Source organism: Dicentrarchus labrax, unplaced genomic scaffold (assembly GCF_905237075.1).
Source record: "Dicentrarchus labrax unplaced genomic scaffold, dlabrax2021, whole genome shotgun sequence".
Lineage (NCBI taxonomy): Eukaryota > Metazoa > Chordata > Actinopteri > Moronidae > Dicentrarchus > Dicentrarchus labrax.
The window spans coordinates 13,336,260-13,362,338 of NW_026136705.1; the positions used below are offsets into that span (position 1 = coordinate 13,336,260).

The 26,079-nt window shown below is 40.7% G+C and overlaps 1 protein-coding gene across 11 annotated transcripts in view; it reads right to left on the reverse strand.

Moving 5' to 3' along the window:
* Positions 1-26,079, reverse strand: part of LOC127364416 (unconventional myosin-XVIIIa) — a 60,946-nt gene that overhangs the window by 33,717 nt on the left and 1,150 nt on the right. For 4 of the 11 annotated variants that reach the window (XM_051401931.1, XM_051401930.1, XM_051401923.1 and 1 more), the window contains exons 1-20: positions 18,103-18,201; positions 17,162-17,402; positions 16,985-17,007; positions 15,559-16,362; positions 13,674-13,763; positions 13,393-13,464; positions 12,668-12,694; positions 11,740-11,799; positions 10,859-10,946; positions 10,374-10,480; positions 10,110-10,286; positions 9,762-9,972; positions 9,522-9,664; positions 8,909-9,009; positions 8,676-8,739; positions 7,976-8,120; positions 5,292-5,462; positions 4,359-4,449; positions 3,731-3,923; positions 1,218-1,304 (exon numbers count right to left, since the gene is read on the reverse strand). In XM_051401931.1, coding sequence (XP_051257891.1) covers positions 1,218-1,304; positions 3,731-3,923; positions 4,359-4,449; positions 5,292-5,462; positions 7,976-8,120; positions 8,676-8,739; positions 8,909-9,009; positions 9,522-9,664; positions 9,762-9,972; positions 10,110-10,286; positions 10,374-10,480; positions 10,859-10,946; positions 11,740-11,799; positions 12,668-12,694; positions 13,393-13,464; positions 13,674-13,763; positions 15,559-16,362; positions 16,985-17,007; positions 17,162-17,201 — 2,694 coding nt within the window. In that variant the 5' untranslated portion in view covers positions 17,202-17,402; positions 18,103-18,201. Of the gene's footprint in view, positions 1-1,217; positions 1,305-3,730; positions 3,924-4,358; positions 4,450-5,291; positions 5,463-7,975; positions 8,121-8,675; positions 8,740-8,908; positions 9,010-9,521; positions 9,665-9,761; positions 9,973-10,109; positions 10,287-10,373; positions 10,481-10,858; positions 10,947-11,739; positions 11,800-12,667; positions 12,695-13,392; positions 13,465-13,673; positions 13,764-15,558; positions 16,363-16,984; positions 17,008-17,161; positions 17,403-18,102; positions 18,202-24,886; positions 25,981-26,079 lie in introns of those variants that run through there. The other 7 variants (XM_051401929.1, XM_051401928.1, XM_051401921.1 and 4 more) reach the window with 6 other exon arrangements.

The window sequence follows — 26,079 nt, forward strand, 5'->3', positions numbered from 1 at the left end:
TCGGCACCCTCAAGCAGTTGCTGCACTAATGGCACCATCAATTTAGCTTTTCCGTTTAATCGAAATGGAAACAAAAAGGGGTTCATGAATACGAAGTGTGGCGGGGGATAAGGGATTAAAAAGTAATACAATTAGTATTACAATTAGTGTGAACAACAGCGAAGAAAAAAAAATCCTCTCCAGCACTGATGCTGATGGAATAAGTGCGTAGGAAATGTTTTTGTTGTGTCCCTGTATGATACCAAAGAGTTAAATGTGACTTAATTGGGCAGTGCAACTTTACTTTGATATGCCTCACGAACTGAAAAGGGCATTTGATTTTTTTTGTACTGAAACTTTCGCCTAAGTTTTGAATGACGCACTTATCGTCCAGAGACCCTGAATAAGCCACTATTGTTCATGTATGAGCTCCGCAATGAGGTAGCCAGCTCGGTAAGCATGGCTAATGCCTGAATCCACCCTGGGAGCAGTAAACCAAAAACTGTTACACTGGAGACATCTTTATCAGCAGTGCACACTACACTGACTTCAAATACAACACAGTTTGGAGGAGACGTATGACAACTATGGCTACTAAGGCTGTTTGCGATAACTGACATCTGAGCTACTACATGAGAAAAGAAATAGCTGAGTGGGAGAAAAAAATCTTTGATCAAAATGTTTTCATTTTCAAGCAGCAGATCTTCAGAGTTGAATTTAGAAATGACTTTGAAGAATCAGTGTTTTCTTCCCCTTTTGTTTTTAGTGTGATGTACTACAGTTCACTGCTTCTGATGACATTCCCATTAGAGTGGGGACCCTTTAAAAAGTAAAGCACTCAAAGCAAAACACATTGGAATTATACCAAAGTGATCTATGACTCTCTAAACTCTGCCATTTCTGTTTCCATGGTGCAGATCACAGGCTGCAAAGGCCAAACATCGATTTTCTTTCTTGAAGTCAATTCTCTAACCTTTCTTTTCCTGCTCCTACCCTCTCTGTTGAGCCTCTGCCAAACACCTTTCAATATTTAACAAAGAAAACTTCTGATGTTAAAAGATGATATTCATTGTTGTGCCCTGAGATTACAATGTGAAAACAGATCATGAAAGGGATGCAAGTCCCTTAGGTGTTCTGAGAAAGCATTCAGAGGGAAGTTATTATACCAACACAAGGTTGCTTGAAAATATCCAGACATTTGAGACAGAAATGAAGCCACATTAAAGGACGGAACTTACCAGAGCTTGGCTGGAGGCTTGGTCTACCACTGCTACAGACAGAGATGTGCTGCACTCTGTGTCATCTAAAGCAAGCTCTATGTTCTCCTGAGGGAAGACAGGCAGATTGACAGACTCTTTAATGACTTGTGATGATGCTAAATAAAAGGAAAACAAACATTTGTAGAGGAAATGTAAATTGTGTTGTTTTTTAGAGAGCGAAAATAAATTAAAAAAAATACATCTGCTTTGATTATATTTTGGAATCACATTTAAAAAATTGAATTAAAAAAGAAATTCAGTTATTGACAAATGTTTCAGCATGCCAGGCAGCTTGGATCCCTGGATTAATATCTTTCTATGGACATAAACAAATGCATTTAATCAAGAGGGGCCTGATATTCATGAAATGGTAATGTAGATGATGAGGAATTAAACAGCTTCTCTGAGTATGCAGCTGGATGGGATGGGGAACATATATTAATACATACAAACACTAATTATTATTACTTAATAACACTATACTATATATTAATCAGGTGTATGCTGTATACATGCACTAGACTTGATGGCTTTGCTGCTACTAGTCTATTTTTACTTCTACTCATAACAAATTTTATTTACCTCTTATTATTTATTATTGTCTAATTATCTTCTGTCCAAATTTCCCCTTTGGGGATCAGTAAAGGCTTATCTTTTCTTATCTTACATCATGTAACCATGTTTCCCTGAGTGAGGAGCCTACGGTCCCTTTTTAAGGACAGGACCTTTTCCAGGAACCTAGGAAAATATGGAACCCAAGTTTGACAGCAAGAACTGAGTTCCTGTGTTGGTCACAGGCAGAGCTGCAATGATTCATCCACTACTCGATCATCAGAATAATAATCTGCAAACTTTTTGATAATAGATTAATCGGTTCATGTAATCTTTCAAGCAAAGTGACAAACATTTGCTGTTTCTAACTTCTCAAACATGAGGATATATTTTCTCTTTTTGATATATGATGATGATTATGTATAAAAATATAAAAGATTTCAGGCATTTTATAGATTAACTGATTGGCCCAAAAAAACTATTTTTAATTGATAGCAAAAATAATGGTTAACTGCAGTGTAATTCCAGGTACTGGGCGTTCTCCAGATGAGACCAAAAAGGGCCAGACTTAACTATGCACACTGGTGTCAGTCATCCAAGTAATTTAAAATCCTGATTCCCCTTTTTCATGGTATATCTAGTGAAGGTGCAGGCGAGATTTGTACGGATATTGAAATGAAAAAACAATGGCATATTAGATGTAAGAAAACTAAAAGCCACAACAAATCTATTATAATAACAAGAGCTTTTGGCATTTACGAAGGCTGCTTTTCCTATAGGTAAATGGAAACTCTAAAAGATTTCATTACTGTTTCAGATAATAGCATTTCTGGGAAGAAGTGGAAATAAATATACTAAATTACCTCTACCAGAGCAAAACGGGCATGCAGCAGCTCACAGTGACAAAGTGCAGGCTGCACTGGAAATGTGGGAAAATGTTGGCAGTGCTAATAGTGTGGCCGAGACAGATGCCAGTGTTCGAGTTGACTGTGTATGTGAAGTAGCCCAAATGATTTTTGTTCTCTGCTGTGGGGAGTCAATGTGCAGATGAAATACAAAAACTATCCACACAGTTGCAGCACCCACAGGATTTCATTGGAAAAATATAAAGCACATGCCTGGTGTGTGTATCACAGTTTAACCTGCCTGTCACTGCCATTGTTCATACTGTGTGCTGTTTTAAATGAGTTTGACCCAGTTTTCAATCAGTTTCACAGCTTCTCATATTTTCAGGATGCACAGACAAGAGAGAATCGCACTACACAGATTTATGCAATACTTCATATCGCTCCAATTCTCTTTCTCCCGGGAAGGGGACGTGGGTGGGGAATGTGGGTGGGAAATCCCAGGATCCTTGTTCAGAGTATTAAAAGTAATATGACCAGGATTTCTGCTCAACTTCACTGTGTTATCAGCCAAGTTTTGAATAAGCGAGATATTACTGAGCTTAGAGTTGGGGCAACAGTAATAAAAGAATGTGTTTATGTTAGTAATTAAATAGTAATGAAAGGATATGTATTAAATATTATATAGCTTATAGATGGCCAGTTATTGAGGTCCAGCACTGCCAGACAGAAATCAAAGGAGGGCAGAAGAAAAACAGTTCCTTCATCAGGGAGCAACACCACTGCTGTGCGGCTGGGCGTGTCTCCCAAAGGCAGTTGTGAGTGACTTTACTTTGATCTCAGCAGAGGAGGTGAAGACTGGCATCACTAATGAGAAGGTCTAACACATGAACTTGGCTTGTCACAGCTTGTGACAGGTGGGAGGTATAGTGTATCTGATGTGTGAACACATACACAATTGGAGTTGATATATCTGAGAGAAAGCGGCAGACAAAGGGAGAGAGAGAGAAAGAGAGCAAGAGGTAGGAGGAAGAAAGAGACAATGAGAATGAGGCCTCATATATGCGCAGCACATAGCGCTTCACATGTCCTTACCTCTTTGTATCTGTCCAACTCTTGAACGAAGGTGCGCTGATAGAAGAGAGCATGGAGACGTTCTTGGGTGTAGTTGTGGCACAGGTCCTCAAAGGTTGCGCTGCCCTCGCGCTTAGACAGCCTAGGGTTTTGAAAGCCTGGGGTGTCCACTATGAGCAGCGAGCACAGGGAATTCTGGCTGGATTTCAAGGCCCTGAAGCACAAAGGGCCAACACACACACATTCACACAAACATTACACTGTGATACTTGAGGCAACATTTTATTGATCACGTTCACTGCATATAACCCCTAGCTTTAACCTTAGCTCCCTGCATAACATCCATAACTTTAACATTAAACTAAGTCTATCCTAAAACTTGAACCCAAGCCCTGAAGTTAAACCAGCTTCTTATAAACCAACATTTTCTGGGCAAGCTTTGCTTAAATCCCCCCAAATCATGTAAAAGTAACATTTTATTCAAGGTTCCAAATTTTTGAAAGATATCAAATATGTCAAGATGAATTAAATGCTATTAAACGCATTAGGCATCTGCACGTTTCCATTATATAAAGGTGCAGCCAAAAACATGACATCTTCAATTGAATATGGTGCAGCTTTAGTAAAGTACTGGATCAGAAATACTTACCGGTTTATTAAAGAAATGAGGATAGTGAAGAGTTCAGAGTAAAGCCCAGATGCCATGGCCTCTAAACACTCCATAGCCGTAGCTTTGGATCCTGGTATGAGAAGTAGCCATACAAAGAACACACCAGAAATAGCCAGTTCACAACAATATATTCATAAACATAAAAAGCATGAAAAGCAGTTGAATTGGAAGAAGAAATGAGCAGTAAAAGCTAGAATGAAACTATAGTCACAATATTTTACTCTAAAAGGATGTACAATAGCATGATATTTGTGCATATTATGCCCAAAGGCATAAAGTATTCAAACTGGGTCTGAAATTGTCTCTGTAAAGCGATGTCATTTGGGACTCAGGTGTCTCAGAATTGGTCAGATCAAACAGTGCACACTCATGTCTGTGCCTAGCGGCAATGGCCACCTGTTAGGCTCTCCTAATTCCTTCCACTGTCACACAAAATAGTGGATTCGTGGCACCCAGGGATATTTTCATGTGTGCATACACATCTATGACTGCATGTTTATGTGCAAGAGGAGATACAGGAAAGGTAAAACAGAGGTGAATTCTGTCCATCCTCGCTGTGACAGACTTTTAACTGTACCCTCATGCCCTTCAAAGTGTACTGCAGTCTTGATGGAAGTCAGAGGACATGCATATGTGAAAAATCAATGTGAGGCAATTATGATTTCAAGGACAATGAACGAAGAGTAGATCCAAAATTGCTTGTCCCGACATAGTGTGTCTACTTATCTGTCAATAGCCATTGTAAAGCTGTGGTATTCATTACTAAGATAAGCTTTACTTTCTCCACAGCATGCAATTTCCCTCAGGTGATGAGCAGAGGCGTCTGCGTGAGTGGATGTGTGTGTGGAAACAGAGCGAGAGTGACAAAGAGAACGGGGGGGGGTCTGTTGGTAAATGTGGTCTGTGGAGTACCTGCATCTGCTGTGCCATTTTCGTCAGCAGCCTGGCGGACGGAGCTGGCTCTGGGCAGGGTGCCCTTGGCCTGGTGCTTGAAGATGGAGGAGGAGAGTTCCTCCAGGGTGCAGCCCAGCAGGTAGGCTGCCTTCTGGGCCCACTCGTGACGTGCAAATTGTTTCCTGCCAGCTGAGACACGTGCATGAAAACCTCCATTAGCCCTTCTGCCAGCCACTCCAGGCACATGGCTAGCCTGGTAGCTTTGTGTCAATCCTGTCTCTGACAGGGTAGGATTAAATCTCTGGTCAGGCTGACACTGACACAGCTGGTGAGAACATGCACTAAAAGCATGCTCAAAATGTTGGTGTCTTGAATACATTTAAATACATTTGAAGAACAGACACATCCACAAGCTTCAACAACTACTGTTTCATGTTCAAAAAAGTCTGTGAAGTTGAAGTGATAATTGCCCTTTTTATCGTCTTGAGAATTAAAGCAAAACTTATCATTAGGGGACACAATTAATTTATTTACATAAAGACCTCTGTTGGGAAACACAAGTTTCTCTTTAATCTAGTGGCTGTGTGATATAAACATGCAGATATGAGCGCAAACTTCAGTTTTAATCCACCATGAAGTGATATCTTCTAAGACTAAAGAGAGAAACTGGGGGATTTCCCACAGAGAGTAGTGGGCTCTATCTGTTTCATCAGCGCTGCAGAAGCCCTGCACACTTTTCCTGATGATAAGCAGAGTGGTTGTGAAGACAAGTAAAGACATTTAAATATTTGCTTTGATAGATATTTGCCACCAAAGTTATTACAATTCCAGTAAAACATATAAAAGGAGGAAATTGAGTTTGCCGATTTATCTGAATATTACTGAGTCAAACATTAGGCAGTGTATGACTGAAAGATAAAAAATGACATATGTGCAATTTTTGCTGTTAAAAAGCACGCCGACTCACAGTGTGGTAAGCCTTTTTTCTATCTACACTTATTAGATATAAGTGTCGACAGTTACAGCATACAGAGAAAAGCAAGTTGATTTCATGTGGTCCCTTTAATTCGTTTTGGTGGACTAGAGATCAGTGCTGCCCTCTTGTGTTACACAATGAAGCTGCACTGAAAATGAACATATGGTATTTTATGCAGTTTGTGCATGATAGTCAGAATACAAACTGGGTTAACTAGGTAAGTCTTTTTTTAAATTAGAGTATGATTACAGTAATTGTATTAAAATATTCAATATGTCAAGTCATAACTTTGATCCCATCATGCATTGTTTTTTTCATTAGACCCACTGGGGGTTTAACGAGGGACAGCAGTCCTAAGTCTGTAAGTCACCCCTGTAATTAGCAGATCAGAACAAAGTTGTTTAGTGTCTGAATTCCCAATAGCAGATTCTATGTGGGATGATATTCATTACTGAAAAATTATTTTAAAACTGTTCCTGGATGGTGTTAAACTGCCATCAAAAAGACTGGCAGCCAGCTGGAGGGGATAACTGAAAATAATTTGGCAAGCAATTCTGCATAAGTGACTGGCAAAGTGCAGTGAAGACAGAGAGTGAAGAGTGAACAAACATATCCAAAACACAAAATACAGAGGCACTGCTAGTATTCATTCCTTGTGATTTGTATGTTGTATATTGTATAAATACATAGATAATTCCATCCAGCATACCGTAACTGTTTTTAAGCAAGGGCCTTTCATACTACAAAAGTACAAAAAGGAACTAATAATAATAAAAACTCATTTTGACAGACTCAACCTTTTCAAATGGCAGATATCTAATTTTAAAATGGAAGTCAAATGCTGTGGGAGGCAGATCTATTACTTTAGAGCAAAAACAAACAATCAAACTCTCTTACATTAGGTGTCATCACACAAATAGCTTCAAAGACAGGAACAAATACTCATGTTTAAGAGGCCCTCTGATGCATTCTTATGACAAGATCAAATGTTTGTCAAGACTTGACCAAAATCAGATTGATGTTTTTCTGTTCTGTGTTTCCTAACAATTAAACTCCAGTAGTCTGTCAGTAGTCTCAGCTGCTGTAGCACAAACAGTGCTTTATTTAAGTTTATTTAATATGATCATTCAGCCTGACAGAGGTTCAGATCGAATAGATCAAATACAACGCACTTCCCCTGCTGTATGACTAATAAACCCAAACTATGAAGACCACAGTCGGCAAGATAACCCTGTGGCAAGGAGTCTCAAATGATTTCAGTCAGTTTCCATATGGTTATCAGTCCTAAACCAGAAACTGCTCTGTAATGAACAAGAAAATATCCTGGATACTGATATAATCACCCACTTTTTAAAAAATTTAGCGCTTTAGATCAGCGCCATAGAGCAATTTAACAACCTGTGCAGTGTGCAACATCTTTTAAAGTGCAAATGCATAATTCAGTTCACTGGATTACAGCTGTCTTGCATCATACTCAAGATGTTACATACAGTGAGATAATGCAGGCTTGACATTTTTGAGATTACAGTGCTATCAAAACGACTTTGGCTAACAAGGATAATGTCTGGCTGCTTCAACTTTTTCATCATGTACTGTAGGGTGTACAGATTAAGAATGATCCTTTGCATCTTTGTTACTGGTATGTGCTATATTAGGTTTAGCATTAACCATATGAGTAAGTGATGCATCCACAGAATGGAAAAAACCATTCAGAGAGCCATCTTACCCTTAGTAGCTCCTGCAGCCCCAAGATGGTAGATGGCCCCAAGGATGAGCCAAAAGGCCCTCTGCTCATCACCGCTGATCCCCAGAACCTTCATGGCTGCCTGCAGCTTGGAAAACTGCTGTGAGGCCCGCTGCTTATCCTCAGTCTGGCAGATAATACATAGGTACAAATAAAATTCCTTTTTGCACTATTAACGATAAACATTCCAAGATTATAAGTTCAAATATGATTTACAAAACGGACTATATCTGCAATGGTTCAGCATATCTGTAGATATCAGTGATTAAGTATGATTTGTATAGGCCACCACATATTGCGCAAAAGACTGTTGATGTTGCTTCAATGTCACGGCTGCTGACAGATGTTGATAAAAGCCGATGGTTATTTAATGCTTCTTTAAGCGATGACAACATAGACTCTCAAATAATCAGCGTATCGCAGGTGTTTTGTTCTTTCCTGTAATCCATCATGACACTCTGCTGTGTGACAGCAGGTGAGTAGCATTATGCACAGCAAGAGGGCCGGCCACTCAGTTAGAAATTGTTGCGTAGGTTTCTTACATGGTTTGTGTATTTGAAAAGATCATACATGGAATTTAATAATTTGAGCGTTTAGAGCTTTATGAAAGGCAAAAGTAATTATTTTTACATTTCTGGTTATTCAAAAACAGACCAATCTCTCTTTAACAAGTAGTATTTACCTTATTCTGAGGCATAATTCTGAATGAATTGTTTTCAGCAAAGTGGTTTAGGTGCAGCTCAGTCCTGAGGAAGAAATGAGAACGCAGAAGACATCAGCATCTTTCACCACTAACGCCTACATAATTAGAGCTATTGTAGCAGTAATATAGCATTGCAACATATCAACATATTATTCCAGTGTATAACTGTGGTGTATTGTGCACTTAATTGTCATAACAGCATTAATCCTGACCTAAGAGAGCTGTCTACTCCAGCCATCAGGTAGTAAAAGACATTAAAGGTGGACTCTCCCTCCGGTCTTCTTGTCAGCCTCATCTTCTCCAGAAGCATAGTCTGCAAGGCCATAGAAGAACAGGATGTTAGCATGATAGACAATAACATTAATTATAGGCACTGCGAGTCAGCATACTAACAAAGCCTGCAGGAGTCTGGTGAGAATCTCTACTAAAGGGATCTCAAACTACTGGTACAAGGGCAATTTCCAGCCCTCAATCCCCCTCCCTCCAGCCTGCAACATTATGTGCAAATATAATATAATCTGGCCTGCAAGACTGCAAGATTATTATTTCTAAATGTTTAATATCAATTTAAACTATTTTAACAAATATTACTTAATTTGGTGCAATGAAATGTTTTCAGAATATTGTGCTTTCTCGTAGTTCTTGAGCGCTGAAGTGGCTCTCCTGTGAGATGACAATACCAGCAGTGGCCACAAGCAAATTGGAGTTTGAGAACCCCTGCTATGCTAGTTTATGACACACTGCCTGAGATCATAGCAGATAGCATGAAACTCAGAAGTTGACCACCAGTGACTTGAATAAATAAATAAATGTGTTTATTTGTACCTGGATAGAGGCTGAGGTCACCAGGCCTGCCTGGTCAAAGTCCAAAGAGACAATATGGGAGAAGCGACTAGCATTCCCATTCAAACAGCTAGAGGCATTCCCAAATGCCTCCAAAACTGTGTAGACCGCCTGCCATTTCTCTGCTACAGACAACAAAGAAAAACAAAGATGTCACTAATACACCAGCAACAACATTCACTAAATTCTTTTCATTTAGAGTTTGGATCCTTTCCAACCTACCGGAGAATGTTTTGTTGGTGCTGCCAGCAATCGTGAGCAGGTATTGGATGATGTGTTGACAGTTGGTGGTCTTCCCACTGCCACTCTTGCCCAGCAACACAATGGACTGATCCTGGCGAGTGGTCAGGAGGTTCCTATAGGCAGCCTGGGCCATGCTGTAAATGTGAGGGGCAGTGTCCTCCCTTCTGCAACCCTTGAACATCTGCATCACCTGGAAAGAAGACATAGGGACAGTGAAAGAGAGGAAGAAAGAGGCAAAATCATTGAGGTTATGAATATCAATTACTATTTTCCTATTTTGCTATTCCATAAGAGATGTGTCATTATATGCACAGCCTGCAGGCCCACCTTCTCGGAGTACATCGAGGGGGCGCTAATGGGGTTAATGACCACCATGTTGGGCCCAGCGTGGGTGTGCACCAGGTTACCGCCATACCGCTGCCTCAGGGAGTGCATCACGCTCGACTCATTCAAATACTGCAGAGAGGCCAGGTCCTCCACTCGGTCAAACATTGGAGGGTTTGCCTAGAGTTCAAAGTCAGAAGGAGTCACATACCCACCCAGTGTCATCCGTAATGGATGTGGTTCAGAGTTTATTTGATGATTAAATACCTTCTCTACATCATCTTCATCCACATCCAATAAAGAGCCATCACTCTCCAGGCGGATTTTCACCTTCCCCTCTGGCAGACTGCCTGCCTCTGTCTTCAGGAGGGTTGCTGCATCACCACAAATGTGTGGAGTTAATTTATCATGACATATGATCTCTTAGCGCAAAAGCTTCATCTTATCTCACATGTCTGATAATGTGAGGCAGTTGTATCTCTTTTAATAACGTCTAAGCTTCATTAAAACTAAACAAGCATTCCATGTTCAAAACATGCTGAGTCTAATTATACACAGACTGAGGTAAAATGGAGTAGTCTTGTCAGGTGCCCTCTTTTAACATTAAAATATCAAGCATTTTCCAAGCTTTAAAAGCCCACCTCTATAGCACCAGCACTGACAGGATAGTAAGCTGAGAATTTCCTTTAAAGTACTCATATTAAAAATGACACATCGATACAGATACCTAAAATGCAGAAGTTTTTACTAACCCAAGGAAAATCCATCCTTGTGGACCAGCCATACTTTATCTGTGTTATACCAGGCTTTCTCTGCCGTTATCTGCTCCTCAGTCTTTCCCTGTTAGAACAGGTCAACAATCACAGTGAGAAAAATGATTAATACTTAAATCAGATGCATAATGGACTTGCACAGGGATCCTACAAACTTTCACAAGCACAGATTAATGTGCAGTCCACACTCACATGAGACATGCAAGGGAACTGAATACACTGGGTGGAGGGCTTCTTTCAGTGTCATGTTTCAACTCAAGCATTTATTCCCATTATGCATTAGCCCTCCACAGAAGACCTACAGTTCCCATAATTCCCCTTTTACTTAAATTGTAAAAAGAAAATTGTTGACTAAAAAGACAAAAGACACAGACAGAAGGTGAGGCAGGGGTGTTCCATCATAACCAAGGACTTCACATATATAGAAATACTTCACATAGACAAAAATACATGAGTTTAGAGGGACTGCACAGAAATACACACTTAAATAGCACTAAACAGAAAGTGTTTGGAGTAAATCATGCATGGAAACATTTAAAGTACACTATACTCCGACACGCAATCCAGCCAGCATAATAAATATCGGATAGTTGACATTTTATTATTTTTTGTGTTCTCTCCCTCTACAATGTGGGGACAGTGGGTAGTGAACTGCAGAGTGCTCAGTGACGATGCAACTAGGGGTATAGAGAAGATGAAATCTGAGCTTTGCGGTTTGGGGTTGTCTCACTCACTACTAAGCCATTCCAGACACCCCTTTATTAGTTCACACAGCACAAAAACCACAAAAACACACATCACTCCGAAACATGGGGGGACATGCAACCAAGAACTACAATCGGTTGTAGCCATGGTCAGACCTTAGCTGCAGCCGAATGTGATGCCTGAAGGATGGCCACGGGGTCCTCGACAGGCTTCAACTGGAGAAGGAAGGGAGTAGAAGTCAACTGAGACGTCAGTTTTTTGGTGTCGGAATTGAACCATGAAACATTACATTGGACTGCAATTTTAAAGTGCACAATCCAAACAATGCACAATACGGGGTGGTGGAAAACTTTTACAGCAAGTCACAAATAATTACAAGTAAAACACAATACAAAACCCTGCAGCAGTTCAACCATGCAATACTAAGTCAAGCAACGCTAGCAGAATAAGTGAGTCATTAAAGTATTTCAGCATAAAAAATTACAGTATTAATGCATTAATGAGCAGGGATTACAAGGTGCATTGAAGTGCAGTGAGTGGGTCTGTGGGGAAATTCATGTTCTGTCATATTGACAGTCACAGTTAACAAGATCAGTCGTACACAGTAAGGTTTAAATGCAGGGTGCAATGCAGCCAGTTGTAAAACAATATAATAGTCAATGCTAATGAACTTGGCTATAGAGATAGTATGGTGCTGCCAGTTGTCTCAGCTGCTGCAATGTATTTGAGAATGTGTTGCATATTACTGCAGTATAACCTCAGTATCTATGTGGGTGTAAAGAACAAAAGCAGCAAGACCAGCACACACAGCTGCACGTTGTGTTTATTGTAAACTAAATGCCGGATTCATAAAATCAAACTTTTATTAATCTTGCTGAGACCTTTAAAACCTGTTTATTCCTGACCCAACTTTGGTGACCCCTTGTTCATTACTACATTCAGGGCCCATGAGTGGGGACAAAGACGAGCAGGCAGGCACAGACAAAGTAGGGCAGAGAGGGGTCAGTAGAGGAGAACAAGCTTAGACTCCAGCACTCGACAGGCAAGAGAGTGCAACGAGCCCCACGGACGAGCGGGCTGTACCTGTGAGGATTTGCGGCCTCTGGCACACTGGCCATGCAAACAGCAAAGAGGACAGCAGCAAGTCAGGATCCAATGACCCACAGAGAAGCAAAAGTAGAGACAGGGAACACAATTTGAGACAACAGGAGATTGGAGCAAGGAGAAGTGCTTTTCAGTGCTCTAGACTTTGAAAGGGGCAAAATATATCGTCATTCAGTACAAAGGTGCTCCTCTGGACCTGATAACAAAGCAATTAATACTAGTGAATGAGAGGAATGCAATGAAAAAGACAAACATGGTACTAAAGATGTTAAATTAATTATCAGACATGTACAAATTAGCTCAAAGAGTACAAAAATCAATCACACAACATCCAATTTTATCAAAGTATCCGCAGAATGTTTTTGCCTCCTGTATATTATAAAGATAAACATTCAACACAAGATAAGTCCAGCTCATATTGTCATAAAAAGCCTTTATTTTCTCCTGAACTAACTCTGAAGTAATGTCCAACTCGTAAGTCATAGAAAATACCCCTTTGGTCTCAAAGTTTCAGATTTCACACCAAGTGGCCAACAACACGGGGGGGCCCTGTAATTGGAACCCTATGGACAGTGGGACAGCCCGGCGTGGACCTGGGTGATTTTTGGACACATTTCCCTCTGTCTGGGGAAGCAAGCAGTTGACTCAGGCGGGTCACAGGCATCGCAAGTGCAAACAAAGAGATATAGGGAGACTAAAGTTACATCTTTGCCATCAACAGTGAAGATCCTCCTCACGCGTTTGTAATCGTCCTCAGTGGGAATCAGCTCTGGGACCTACAGTTGGATAGTAGGACCAGTGATTGCAATTGGGTAGCCAGAAAGTAAAATCAATGATCCAGAGGTACCTGCTATAATTGTCCACTTTAGACAAACTGAAAACTGAATGGGCACAGAGCACTCCATGTAAAAAAGAAAAAAAAGTTCTTTCAAAATGTGAGAACACACACGGTTACGAGTACCTTTGCAGGGAGATGAACACACACCTGTTTATTCGGCGCAGACTGAGCCTGGGGTTGTGCAACAGGGGACGGCCTACCATTGGGGGCCACAGGAGGACAAGATGTCTCCTTTACCTTTACACAATATATAATAATCACAGACACATAGTTTGACAGACAAACATGAACACACATAGATGGAAATGACATGGGAAGATGATAATGAGAATGACATTTAAGTTTCAGTTTGATGTATTTTCTCTTTTAACTTTGGATTCAATTTAACACATCCAGCACAACAACCAACTTCAAAGGTGGTTTGTTCCTACTAATTTAATTTTCCAATTAATTCAACCAGGAAATGAGTCAAGGAAAAGGACTATTAAAGAAAATTGGACCATTAAGCGCTACAGCAAGAGAGAATAATGGTTCAAGGCTTTTGTTTGTCAGTGGTTACTTAAGCAGCAATCTGTTGCAAATAATTAAATATTTTAGCATTGTCTCAGATGAATTCTCATACAACTGCACCAAAATCCAAGGAATCTAGCCCCTTATATTAAATCATTAAAAAAATGAGTTCGCTCTGTCGTTGTATGCAGCATTAGAATCGATAATCCTAGTTTTGTCCCATATCTGCTTCTGTTTGCATCTAGGTTATATTTCGAGTTGTTGTGGTTGTGTTATTAAAAACTTTTTCAATCATGATAAAATCATTATTTGAGATTCATTTTAGAATGAGAGTAAGGCTAAGTAGAGCCTTTACACTATTCGTTTTAACTGAACATTCTCTGTATTTAATGGTAATTGCTGATGTCTGCCATTATCAACAACAACATAAATACGCTTTTTGTTGCACAGTCGTATTGTTATGTAGCTCCAGTGAGAGCAGAAAAGTAAAACCACTAAACAGCACAAACCTTCAAGAATGCTTAGTCACACATAAATGTACATTTTCAAGTTCAGCTGACATCTTGATCCTGCCCTCAATATTGGAAACCTATATCTCTCCCTAGAGCAGTTTAAAACACTATCCCTCAGCAAAAATACCAGGTGCATATCTCCCAAATCAAATCCCTCGCTCAACGGCCAAATACCCAACTGGTCGCCAGATTTAATGGGCATCTGTTGATAAAATTTTCAGATGGCCTGCTGACAGACAAATGCCAGCGACACTAAATAACCTTGTCTGAGATACAAATTGAAACAGGGGCTATGACAGTATAGATAAGTTTGACACTAGACGGCTGCAAAATAACATAAATAGCTTTTATCTGAAGCTGGATTATCTGGATTATTATTCAAGTGCCGACTCTAAGCTCCATATAAACCTGACCAACTGGGATCTTGGTTTTCTGGTCAACTGTTTTAGAAAAGGGCTGACAACTTATAACTACTGATTAGTTTACTCTCTATAAGAACGTCATTTGAATTATTATTTGTGTTTCTTTAAAAAAAAGCATCCCACAAGATCCTTAAAGTCCCTGCCTTGGTGGTCTACAGTAGACAGAGCCTGCAGAAAGTGACAGTAATGAGTCACAGCTCAGTGCTCATGGACAACTCCAACTGACCAGACTACCAGAGTGCAAGCCATGAGTACACCCTTAGACCCACTGATGAGATCTGATCATGAGCTGGTACATGCACCCTGCTTCCCTTCACTTGTTCAGGGTGGCTTCATTATATCAGAGCGCGTTTTTGTCAGAAATCAAGAGCAACTTTTGAGAAAGTGTAAAAGGAGTCATTTTGTTGTAGCCTAATCCTAACGCCAGTCATAATGATTCCTAGCCGAAAGAAAATCAGTTTAAGTTGTCTTTCAGGGTAAACATCATGAGTAGGTTGTCTGTATATGAACAGGGTTTTCTGTGTTATTATCACACAGCATGCTCCACCTAGAGGTTAAGTAGCAGACATGCACTTTTTCACTAAGTACCTCCGGTTTCTTTACAGCAACTGCACGTGGCTTTGGGATAAACCCTGCAGGAGGAGCCAGGGGGTCTGTCTTTGTGACCGGGATGAATCCTGGAGGTCTTGCTAGGGGACTCTGCTTTGGGGGCACTGGGCTGGATTTTTTGGCAGGAATGAAACCAGGTGGAGGCGTCATCAGATTCTGTTTGGGGGCAGGGATGAAACCAGCAGGCGGGGCCAAAGGGTCGGGTTTGGGGGCGGGGATGAACCCAGGCGGAGGGCTGAGGGGGTTAGACATTGGTGGTGCGGGGTTCCGCGCCGTAGTAGCGGGCACAGATGTGGGTGTGGCCTCCTCTGTTTTTTCCACAGTAGGTTTTTCTTCCTCCACCTTTTCTTTCTCCTCCTCCTGCATCACCTCTTCTTTCGTGTCCTCTTTGCGGTCCTGGGTTCGGGTGCGAGGCCGGTGTTCCTTGGTTCTACTTCTTCCCATTAGGCTGGTCAGACCCATGGATATATCATCCTTGTCCTGCCCACCAGGTCTCGTGGTTTTGAGCACAGAGTCTGCAGCAGAGGTAGTCTTAGCAGCCTCAGAAACAGCAGGCTGGTTCTGCTGTTCCGTCCCAGGAGGAACCACACGTCTAACAACCCTTCTCACAACCCTTATCACCTTTTTACCGCTAGAGCTCGGCTGCTCCTTCGGGGAGTCCGGACCACCCATGTCAACGTTACAACTGGGTTCTTCAGCTGTTGATGCAGTCGACTGTGGACCACTTCCTGCGTCTAGCTCAGGTTTTGCGACTGCCTGAGGCTGACTACTATCTACATCAGACTGGATACAAACAGAAAGGCAGACAATAGCGCAGATTATTCCCATGGCTGCCACAGATAAACTGTCAAAGATTTTGACAGCAGGTTTTGGGCTCAGAAACTGTGTACACAGGATTATTCAAAATGGATTTATATCAGCTAGTGTATTTCTATTTTTATACATTAAAACCGTCACTCAAGCTAGTGTATGCAACCACTCAAGTTAGTGTATGCAATCAGGCCATTTGATCAAACGTTTTCACTAAATTCTAACTTTATAGCTTATTGGCAAACTGCTGGAAATAATAATAACGTTTTGAAGAAAACCCTTTGGGATTGATAATAAATAATCTTAAGTGTAATATTATACATTATATATAATGTAAAAAGCAATATATTTATTCTTCAGTTTGATTACAACATTTTGGTGTTGTTTTGATATGAATCTAGATCCAAATATAATTCCAATCTAAATCAGGATGCCTCCTATATTCGATACAGACACACAGGCATCAATAAAAATCCCAACTTAACCCTTGATTGTGATCATGATTAGTAGCCATTTTTTTCCTTATCTTTTACCACAGCACACAAAATATTTTGTGAATACGTGCCCAAAAGCATGCAGGTGAAAAAGCACTTACATCTGGCTTGTTCTCAACTTTAACCTACACAAGAGGAACACAAATAAGATCAAACCACACATTCAGACCAAAGCTTTTCTCTATCAACATAAAGGAATGTTTCAAAAAGCAACAGCATGCAGATATGAACTGAATGGCAAAAACACAAAAAAAAAAAACACAAAAAAGTGAGACTTTCCTTGTGCTCCCAGAATGAAAAGCGTGATTTGTACGCCATGGTGATAAGCCAGAAGTCATGGAACGAGCTGGGCGATGTGGAGAATAAAAGTATGGAATGATGAGAGAAAAAAAGAGACAGTCGGGGAGAGGAGGATGTGCGATGGAGAATGGGAATTTAGGAGTGAGCGGTGGGATACTGGCAACTTGTTTTCTGCACACAACAGGTCATACACCAACAGGGTAGTGGGACCATGCAGCACTGAGGACAGAACACATGAACATAATGAATTTGTTTGCTTTCTTCACACTGCAAGAAACAACTGGAAGACAGGAGCATTAAGAGCTAACACGACGAACACACTGCAAACAAAACTAAAAGTCTGTACTCAGAATCATCGGCAGTAGTGTTATTTATTATACATGGGCCTCACTTTTAATCAGATTAAGTATGAAGAGCTACTCTTCAGTCAGCACACTAAACGATTACATCCAATGTCGGTCGTTTGTAACATTCTAAGTGATGGCACAAAATCAATTAGAAAACATATGTAGGTGTTGCCGACTGGAAAAAACATTAAAGTGAGCAATATTAATGGTCCATTGGCCAAGGAATCATACATGCGATTTTCACACTTACACATCACTACATCTAATCACCAGGCAAACATGCAACAAATTTTGTAGAAAGCCTATCACAACTTTTCATTAACAGTTTCAACTAAAATTGGCCTTTTCCTCATCGAGGAGACACAGCAAACATGAGTCGCACAGCAACATGTTTCACCATCTCTGGCCCTGCTTTCATCAGAGTCCACTCCTATAAATAGTGTCAGCAGGAAAGGAGGCCATTCTGAGACGCCATCAGAGCCCAAGTGGAAGTGCTAAGCAGAGCATGTACACCCTGAGCAGATCACACTGCTCGCCACACACACAGTCCACCAGAGGCCCGAGCCCATTACCTTCTCTCTAGGCCTGGTTAACCTTCCAATCTTCGCTTTGTCACTGGAGCAGCACAGTCGGGGCACAGGCAGGGTAGGACCTGGGTCTGCAGAGAGCCCACACTCGCTAGTCCTGAGTGAGTGGGAGGGCAACCTCGGGGGCGGGGTCACAGTCAACACAGCACAGTAAAGCTGTGGTCTGGGATGTGGGGGTAGTGGGCGGGGTGGGGTAATGTGAGAGGAGCTGGGTAGGGAGATAGAAGAGGGACAGCTGCTGAGATACAGAGGGGCTATAAATAGAATTTGCAGAACCACATCAATTATCACAGCCACTTTTCCCTGCCACTCCTCTCTCCTGGTGACAGGGAATCAGTGAGGCAGTCCAACTCATCAGGTGATATACAAACTTTAGGAGATTGAGAAATGAAACAAAGATCTATGGCTAAATAATAAATGCAACAAATATTCTACTCCAAACAGATTCAAAGTTGAAAGCTCATTTAACTTTCCATTCCTCTCCACAATAGCAGGTTGAGTAGAATACACACTATTATGTGCACATCAAACAAGAAACCTGTTCATTCACTGTAAGGTGAGCCTGTGATAGGGAAACCTCTCGCTCTATGCCGCTACAGCAAAGCCGACATCAAAATAGATAAACACATGCAAAGAATCAAAGTATGGATGTATTTTCTATGGTCCCACCATGTCTTTAATATTTGTGGAAGGCGTGTTCCTCACCATGGCTTTTACACCACAAGAGGGAGCTATAAACCAATGTTTGGATTTCTTAATTTCACAGAGGGTTCTGCTTGGGCACACTACTGACCTAAATTTGAGATGTTGTAGAGTTCAGAGAAAAACCTTAGTAAGAACCAAGCAGTGGTTGCAGGACCCAAGCCCAGATACATGATAACTAGCACTCACTTCATGTTTATCTGTACTGTAAATTAAGATTTGAAACATTTTAAAATGAGACACAAACCATTCCGATACGATTGTATCACTACCCTCCAAATCAAAACAAAATGTTTCATAACTTAAAGTCTTTTAACTGCATTGCTGTAAAACCAGTTGGATAAAAGCATGTGTTGAGCTGCCTGGAGGTAAGAATTCAATTTATTCATGTCATGGAGTATCGCCACACAACAAAAACACAGAAATGTAGCAACAGGCTTGGCTGGGCAGGGATGAGCTAATTCAATCTTGGCACGCTCTTTTCCTCTTCATAAACTCATTAACAGTTTCATTTATCAAATAACAAGTGCTTGTGTAAAGTGCAAAGCTGTTGGTTGTTTATTAAACTAATTCACTCAGAATCAGCAGAAGCTAAAGCATCTGTGACAATATCTTTTCTTTTACTATTTTAACTGCAATGTGAAAAAAATAGAGCCTTCCAGCAAATAAGATATTTCTTCCTCATGGCAAAATCCAGAGTTCACATATCAGCACTCAGCAAGACCCAGCACACACACACACACACACACACACACACACACACACACACACACACACAGCCTAGCTGGTCTATCTAGCACAGTTTGCTAATCCCCAGAGTCAGTTACTGGGACACAGCATCGTGTCGACTGTTTGTCTACACATGGTTAGTGCAGACCGAAGATCAAGGACTATACACCATAAACACTACTGATTCTGTCCCAGTTAAACCCTTCAATAATATGAAATCTGTCCCATGCTGTAAATTGTTGTTCAGTGTTAACTTGGGTTTACTACCACATTGAATATGTCATACATGTTATATATAAATACAGCATAGATTATTGGTTTGTCCACAACAATATCTGCGATTTCCTTCTTACCAAATTCTTATTCATTTGGGTTGTAGGTCCTATTAAACAAGGCAGAGCTGACACCGAGAACAAACACAGAAAAGCTAAAAATCTCAAGACACAGTGACAAAATCCAAATTATCATATTTAATGAAGATGATCATTTCAGATTAAAATCTCCATACTGTGTATTCCAAGAAAAGCAGAAATCAGGTGGACATTTTACTAATGCTTTGAGAAGTACTGTAAGAGCAGACATGAATCATGGGACATCACACTCTCCCGTCCTCTGAAAAGTCCAGGATGTGACCCAGATTTTACCCAGTAATAGTAAATAGGCCTGAAAATCTGAACTTGTTTCTGAAAGTGGGCCACATGGACATTATTTAATTTAAATTCAGGTGTGATCTCACCTGTGGCTCCTGCGTGTAGGGAGGAAAGTAAAAAAAAACTGCCTCGTGTAATAGCCTGCAAATGAACAGCACCTGCACAGACACCAGGGATAATGATTCTTGAATGAGAAAGCCAACAACCAATTGAGTTTCACATATTAACACTGCACACTGCAGTGTGTATCATAAAACAAATGCGCAATCACAAATGCTTGCTCATGGCTCACAAGTGTCTATGTCCCATTAACCGACACTCATGGTATCAGTAACACGCCCAAGAATGTCAAGTATGTCCAGCCTAAATATGTCAAAACAGCAGTCAAAATAGTCACAGTCACTCATGTAATGAGAGGGCAACATCTGAAACTTGCGTCACTGTGCCAGGGCATAAAAAAGGATTTTATTTCAAAATATTAAATGCATGTAAAGAATGGATAAGCATAGGATCTATCATGAACCAACCAGCTTTATCCTTGAAAGCCCCACCTCTTTCTAATCCACGCGTCTGTATACTGTAGCATCACCGCACTGGAAAGGGGGAATGACGTGATTTAAATGGGCAGCTTGGGGAGGGGATTACACCATTTGCTAATTTCCTAATGATAAAACTGTCTCTGGACTGCAGTAAGACAGGAAACACATGTGGTGATGCTGTGATATTAGATGCCACGTCAGGTCAGCCATTGGCCAGCCTAGCATTCAGTTTTATTAAATGTAAACATGTGAAATCAGCTCCAGATCTGGGATATTATTAAAGTATGACTAGGATATGTATTTTCATGTTTGTTCTACCATAACAAAAGTAATAAAAGTGTTTTTAAAATTAAAAATCAGTGGTGCCTGCTCGGGTGACTGACTATTCATAACCTACAAAATGGGCACTACTACTTCGACAGGAGGATATCAACATATAAAGTCATTGTAGAGATACAAATATCATGCGCCTAATCCTTAAATATGGAAGTAAAAGGTATCAAATAAATGTCAAGTCAGCTCTGCCAAAAAGGTATACTCAGGTATAAAATAATAAAGTGGCATGTGTTAATACAGACACTAACCAGTTAAGGGACAGCCATTTTGCACCTGCAAATCTGTCATCTCAACTTGGTTTCGTAATGCCTTTGACCAATTGATTTCCCTCAACCAGCTGGAAAATTGAAAATTGTCTAACAGTGCCCCTGCCTTCAGAATGTTGTGAGACAACAATGAGCAGACACAGGGTATCTCAGCCCCACTTACACATTGTACACCTGCTCATGTGCCTGCATCAGTATTCCCTTACACAAACTGAACAGATGCATTGTATGAGAGCTCATTTTATGCCTTCGTTTTGCCTTTGCATTCACAAGTTTCAAATTCTCTTTTAACTTTACAAACAATAGTTCAAACCTATTTTACATCCAAGTGGCATCATCTCAGCAATGAGATGCCCGTTGGCCTGAGTGTAAAACCCAGTGTCTATGATGAGGAGCTTGCAGTGAATCTGGAAAGACATTGAAAGCTTTGGAAATAAAACAGAGGGGACAAAACAGAAGAATAGTTGTTCTGGCCTCATGCAGTGTGGACAGTGGCTGCCACCCAATGGACAAAAGGTTCATGTGCTCAGCTGCGCATACTTGGCCTAGACATGAAATAATTTAATTTAGGCCCAGAATAAATGCAGGGACACATGTAAATATCTTTCTTTCTCTTGAGAAGTACTACTGACCTGTTGAAAAGCAAACAAGTAAATCTTTGAGATTATATTCATTTAGTGCCAGAGACAATTACATTGGGGAGGAGATTCCTGTTTTGTTTTTTTAGCGGGACAGACTCACGTGTAATTGTTGAGAGGGGTAGTATGTCTAAAGCAAACCATCTGATGGTACTGTAATCAGAAACCATATAATGATAAAACAGAGACAGAGAGCGAGCAGGTGTTCAACTGATACCAAACCTGAACAGTCTTATCACTGTATTCACAGTGCAGTCCTTCAGTTACAAAAATCACAGCTGGTTTCTTGGTAACCTCACGGTGATGATAAGGCTCCAGGAAGTCACTGCACTCAGCCAAGAAATAGTCCCCTGTAAAGCCACAACTAGATAGAGATACAGACGAGGATGTGATGTGTTAGTTAGTTAGAGTTTTAGAGGTGCTGCACGTTTGGACAGATCTAGGCTAGCTGTTTCCTCCTGCTTCCAGTGTTTAAGCTACGCTAACAGCCACCTGGTTGTGGCTTCACATTTAGAGGACAAATATGATATCGGTATCAAACTTCCCATCTAACACTTGGCAAGAAAGAGGACAATAATTTTACAAACCTTTAAATGAATTCAGCCAAAATATACTCATGCATCACATACGGTTCTAACTGTGTTGCTGAGCTCTAGATCCAGAATCCAGATCTTATTATAACCAACTATAAATAGTGCTGTTGGTTCTAGGTCACACTCACATGCACATTTTGTGCTTTTTAAAATGGCCTGTCTAAGGATGATCATGATCAGTTGAATGTAGGACAACACAAAGAAAAGTAATTGTGTGTCTGGCTGTGCACACATTCATTCCCACAGTCCCTGGTAATTCAAAAGGATGGTTACATTAGTAAAAGAGACAATGTAATATACAAAAAGAGACATATCAAAAGTTCACACCTGTTGTATTAAAGTGTAGTTCATCTTAATTCTGATAAACCATTTCTGTTTAACTCAATATTTGATCACTAGTGGCCCTTTCCCACACTTATAACATGGGGTGATACATGTAAATATAATAGTACCTTCTGTATAATAGGTGCATGGCGTCATCAGAACAATATGTGTGATTTTCTGGTAATCATAGCAGCTCAGGAGGTAGAGTGGGTTGTCCACTAATCAGACGGTTTGCAGTTTGATCCCCGGCTCCTCCCGCTGCATGTTAAAGTGTCCTCGAGCAAGATGCTGAACCCCAAATTGCTCCTGAAGCTGTGTCATCGGCGTGTGAAGGTGTGTGTGAATGGGTAAATGTGGCATATAGTGTAAAAACGCTTTGAGTGGCCGGAAGACTGGAAATGCGCTATACAAATGGAGTTCATTTACCATACATAGGGACACACAGGATTCTGAAAAAAAGTAAGCCTCAGAAATCGACACTAGTGACACTATTTTTAGTATTATTAGCATCTCTGTTGTCACTGCTTATACAACAGCTTTGTACAGTGCACCTTTATTATGCCAGAACAACAAGCCACATGGGTTAAGTACTGAACATTCATAACGAGCTGAGCAAATCTGACCTGGGTTTCACCCGTGATGCACTCTGAAAGAATGGAGACAATCTCCTTTAATTGCACAAAGACAAAATATATTAGTTAGTCAGTCAGTCAATTCAAAATCATTTCATCATTCTTGTGATTCTGAATAAATCTGTATCTAACAACTGGCCCAATGTGGTGCTGTCAAAAGGAAATTATTTTACTGATTGAAAAATCTGCCTCAATAGTCTACATATTATTTTATAGCTATAACTTAATTAAAATAGTGCTATTCAATAGTAGGGATGTACTAGAGATGACACTCGAATCCCGATAATAGGTACATGATACGATTTTCTCTCAATTGTTTTAACACGATTTGATTGAAGAAAAATTCCAACTGAAAAAAACTCTATATACATATTACGGATTTTTTTCAGCCATAATTTGTCTTCAATCTCATTTAGTTAAATACATATAAATAAAACATTGTCTTGCATTTTCACATTATAGAATACTTTTTTATTTCTGAAGATGGGTGTTAACTGGGCAAAACAATGCATATTTTGTATTCTTTGTAAAAGTGATACTGATGTCTTTGCGCCTTACAGCTACTATCGTGAATTACTTTGTGACTCTGCTATTTAAAAAGAGTATCACAAGTCATTTTTCATCTCACTGATTTGAATCTTCACATAACTAAGTCTGGCAATTTACTTCCATGTAAGTCTATCCTTGTGGTGTAACTAAAATACATTTATTCAAAACTGTCTGTCTGTAAACTCTACTACCACAAAACCAAACACTTAAGACAAGTTCAAAGTCAGCTGTTTGTTGTGCCAGCTAATAAAGAGTTTAACTCGATGCTGCTCTACATGTTGCACATGATTATCCAAGCCAAAGAACTGAATGGGCTGCCAGCCAAGTCTTACAAGACCATATGGCCATGGTCTGTGGTGGCGTTAGGGCCGTTGTTTCTTTCAGCGTCCTATTGTTTGGTGTCAAAGGACTGGGGGGGTGGAAGGGGGGGATTATACACAAGAACACATTCTCTCTTTCAAAACACACACAAACACACTCCCCCATACATACAAGCACAATAGCACATTACCAGTGTCATTACAGGTCGACCCATAATCGAGACATTTTTAATACACTATGTGTGGGTGCAAAACCACATATTTAAAAGAAAGAAGTACCAAAAGGAAAAAAAAGGCTGCCATATAGTAATATATTGTTCATAATAATTGTTGATCCAAAGTGAAATCAAAGCCAACAAAAAAGGAGATGTAAGCACATATACTGTAGGTATCATCCAATCATGAGATGGCATTGAAGAAATATAATCAATAAATGTGGAATTTGAGCTTAAAAGTTCAAATTCCACCACAAATGATGCGACAGTACTTACATCAAAGACTTCTTTGCACAGGCCTTGAGTAGCCCTCAGCCAGCTGCGGTTTAACTCACTCAGCTCCAAAATCGTCTGCACTTTCAACCGGACTGTCTCTCCAGACTGACGGATCATCTCCACGATCTCGTCCCTGCTCTTGTTCTCCACATTGATGCCATTGATTTCCACCAGCCTGTCCCCCGGCACCAGGCCCAGAGCCCGGTCCTTGGTCCCAGCACCTGGTTCGGCAAAGTGCACCACACGCCGACACACTCCTCCATCAGGCTTCCTGTCTAGCATGGTGGTCCTCCGCAAAGAAAAGCCAAAATCCCCAGTGTTGCGCCGCTGTAGCTCTAGCTCTCTTGGATCTGGTATTGGTGGAGCAACGAGCACAGGCAACTGTAGGTCTGCACCTGGGAAGGTCTTCTCCACTATCTCAGGAATGTGAACCACACCGGTGCCTTTTGGGTTGGGGTGGGACTTCAAAGAAGATGTAGTCCAGTTCTGCCCAGAAAGATTTGACGCCTCCAAAGGACCGTCCTCATTGATCTTCAGGGAAAAAGACACGTGCCTCTGGCCTACCACCGAATTCAACTTGGCCAGTTCCCCAAACTTTGCGGCTCTCTCCTTTACAGAGCTGCGGTGGTGTACCAGTTCACTTCCCTTTATGTTTTCACCAGAAGTACTTGTGCTTATTTGCCCCATATCCTGCTCCATGGTGTTGTGAAGGCGCTCAGCCTCCAGGTTGGTCAGGCTGAGCTCCATGTTGCTAGCCACCTTGATTGGGATCGGGCTAGAGATCTCCAACCTGCTCCTAGACTCCCTCTTAGAGCTCCCTCGATTGAGGTTGAAGAAGCCTCTACGTATGCTCATCTCCTCCAGGCTCTTTAACTCTGCCTGGGACATACGCTCTTTCTTCTCTTTCTTGTCTTTCTTGTCCTTCTTGCCCAGGTCCTTTTCCTTCTCCTTCTCCTTGTCTTTCTTAATTAGATTAAACATGCTTGAAGCAGTCTTTTACCAGTTTGAATTGTTGACAGCGAGAGAAAGATAGTTTCATACAAATTATTATGAGAGGTACCTGAGAGATAGTAGGTACAGACCTATAATGTCACCTGTAGGGAAGAGGACAGAAGAAGAGAGAGGGGAGAGAATCAATCAATTATTTGCTGAGAACTTGATAGAACTGTCTAATTCAGTTTGCATGCCGATTA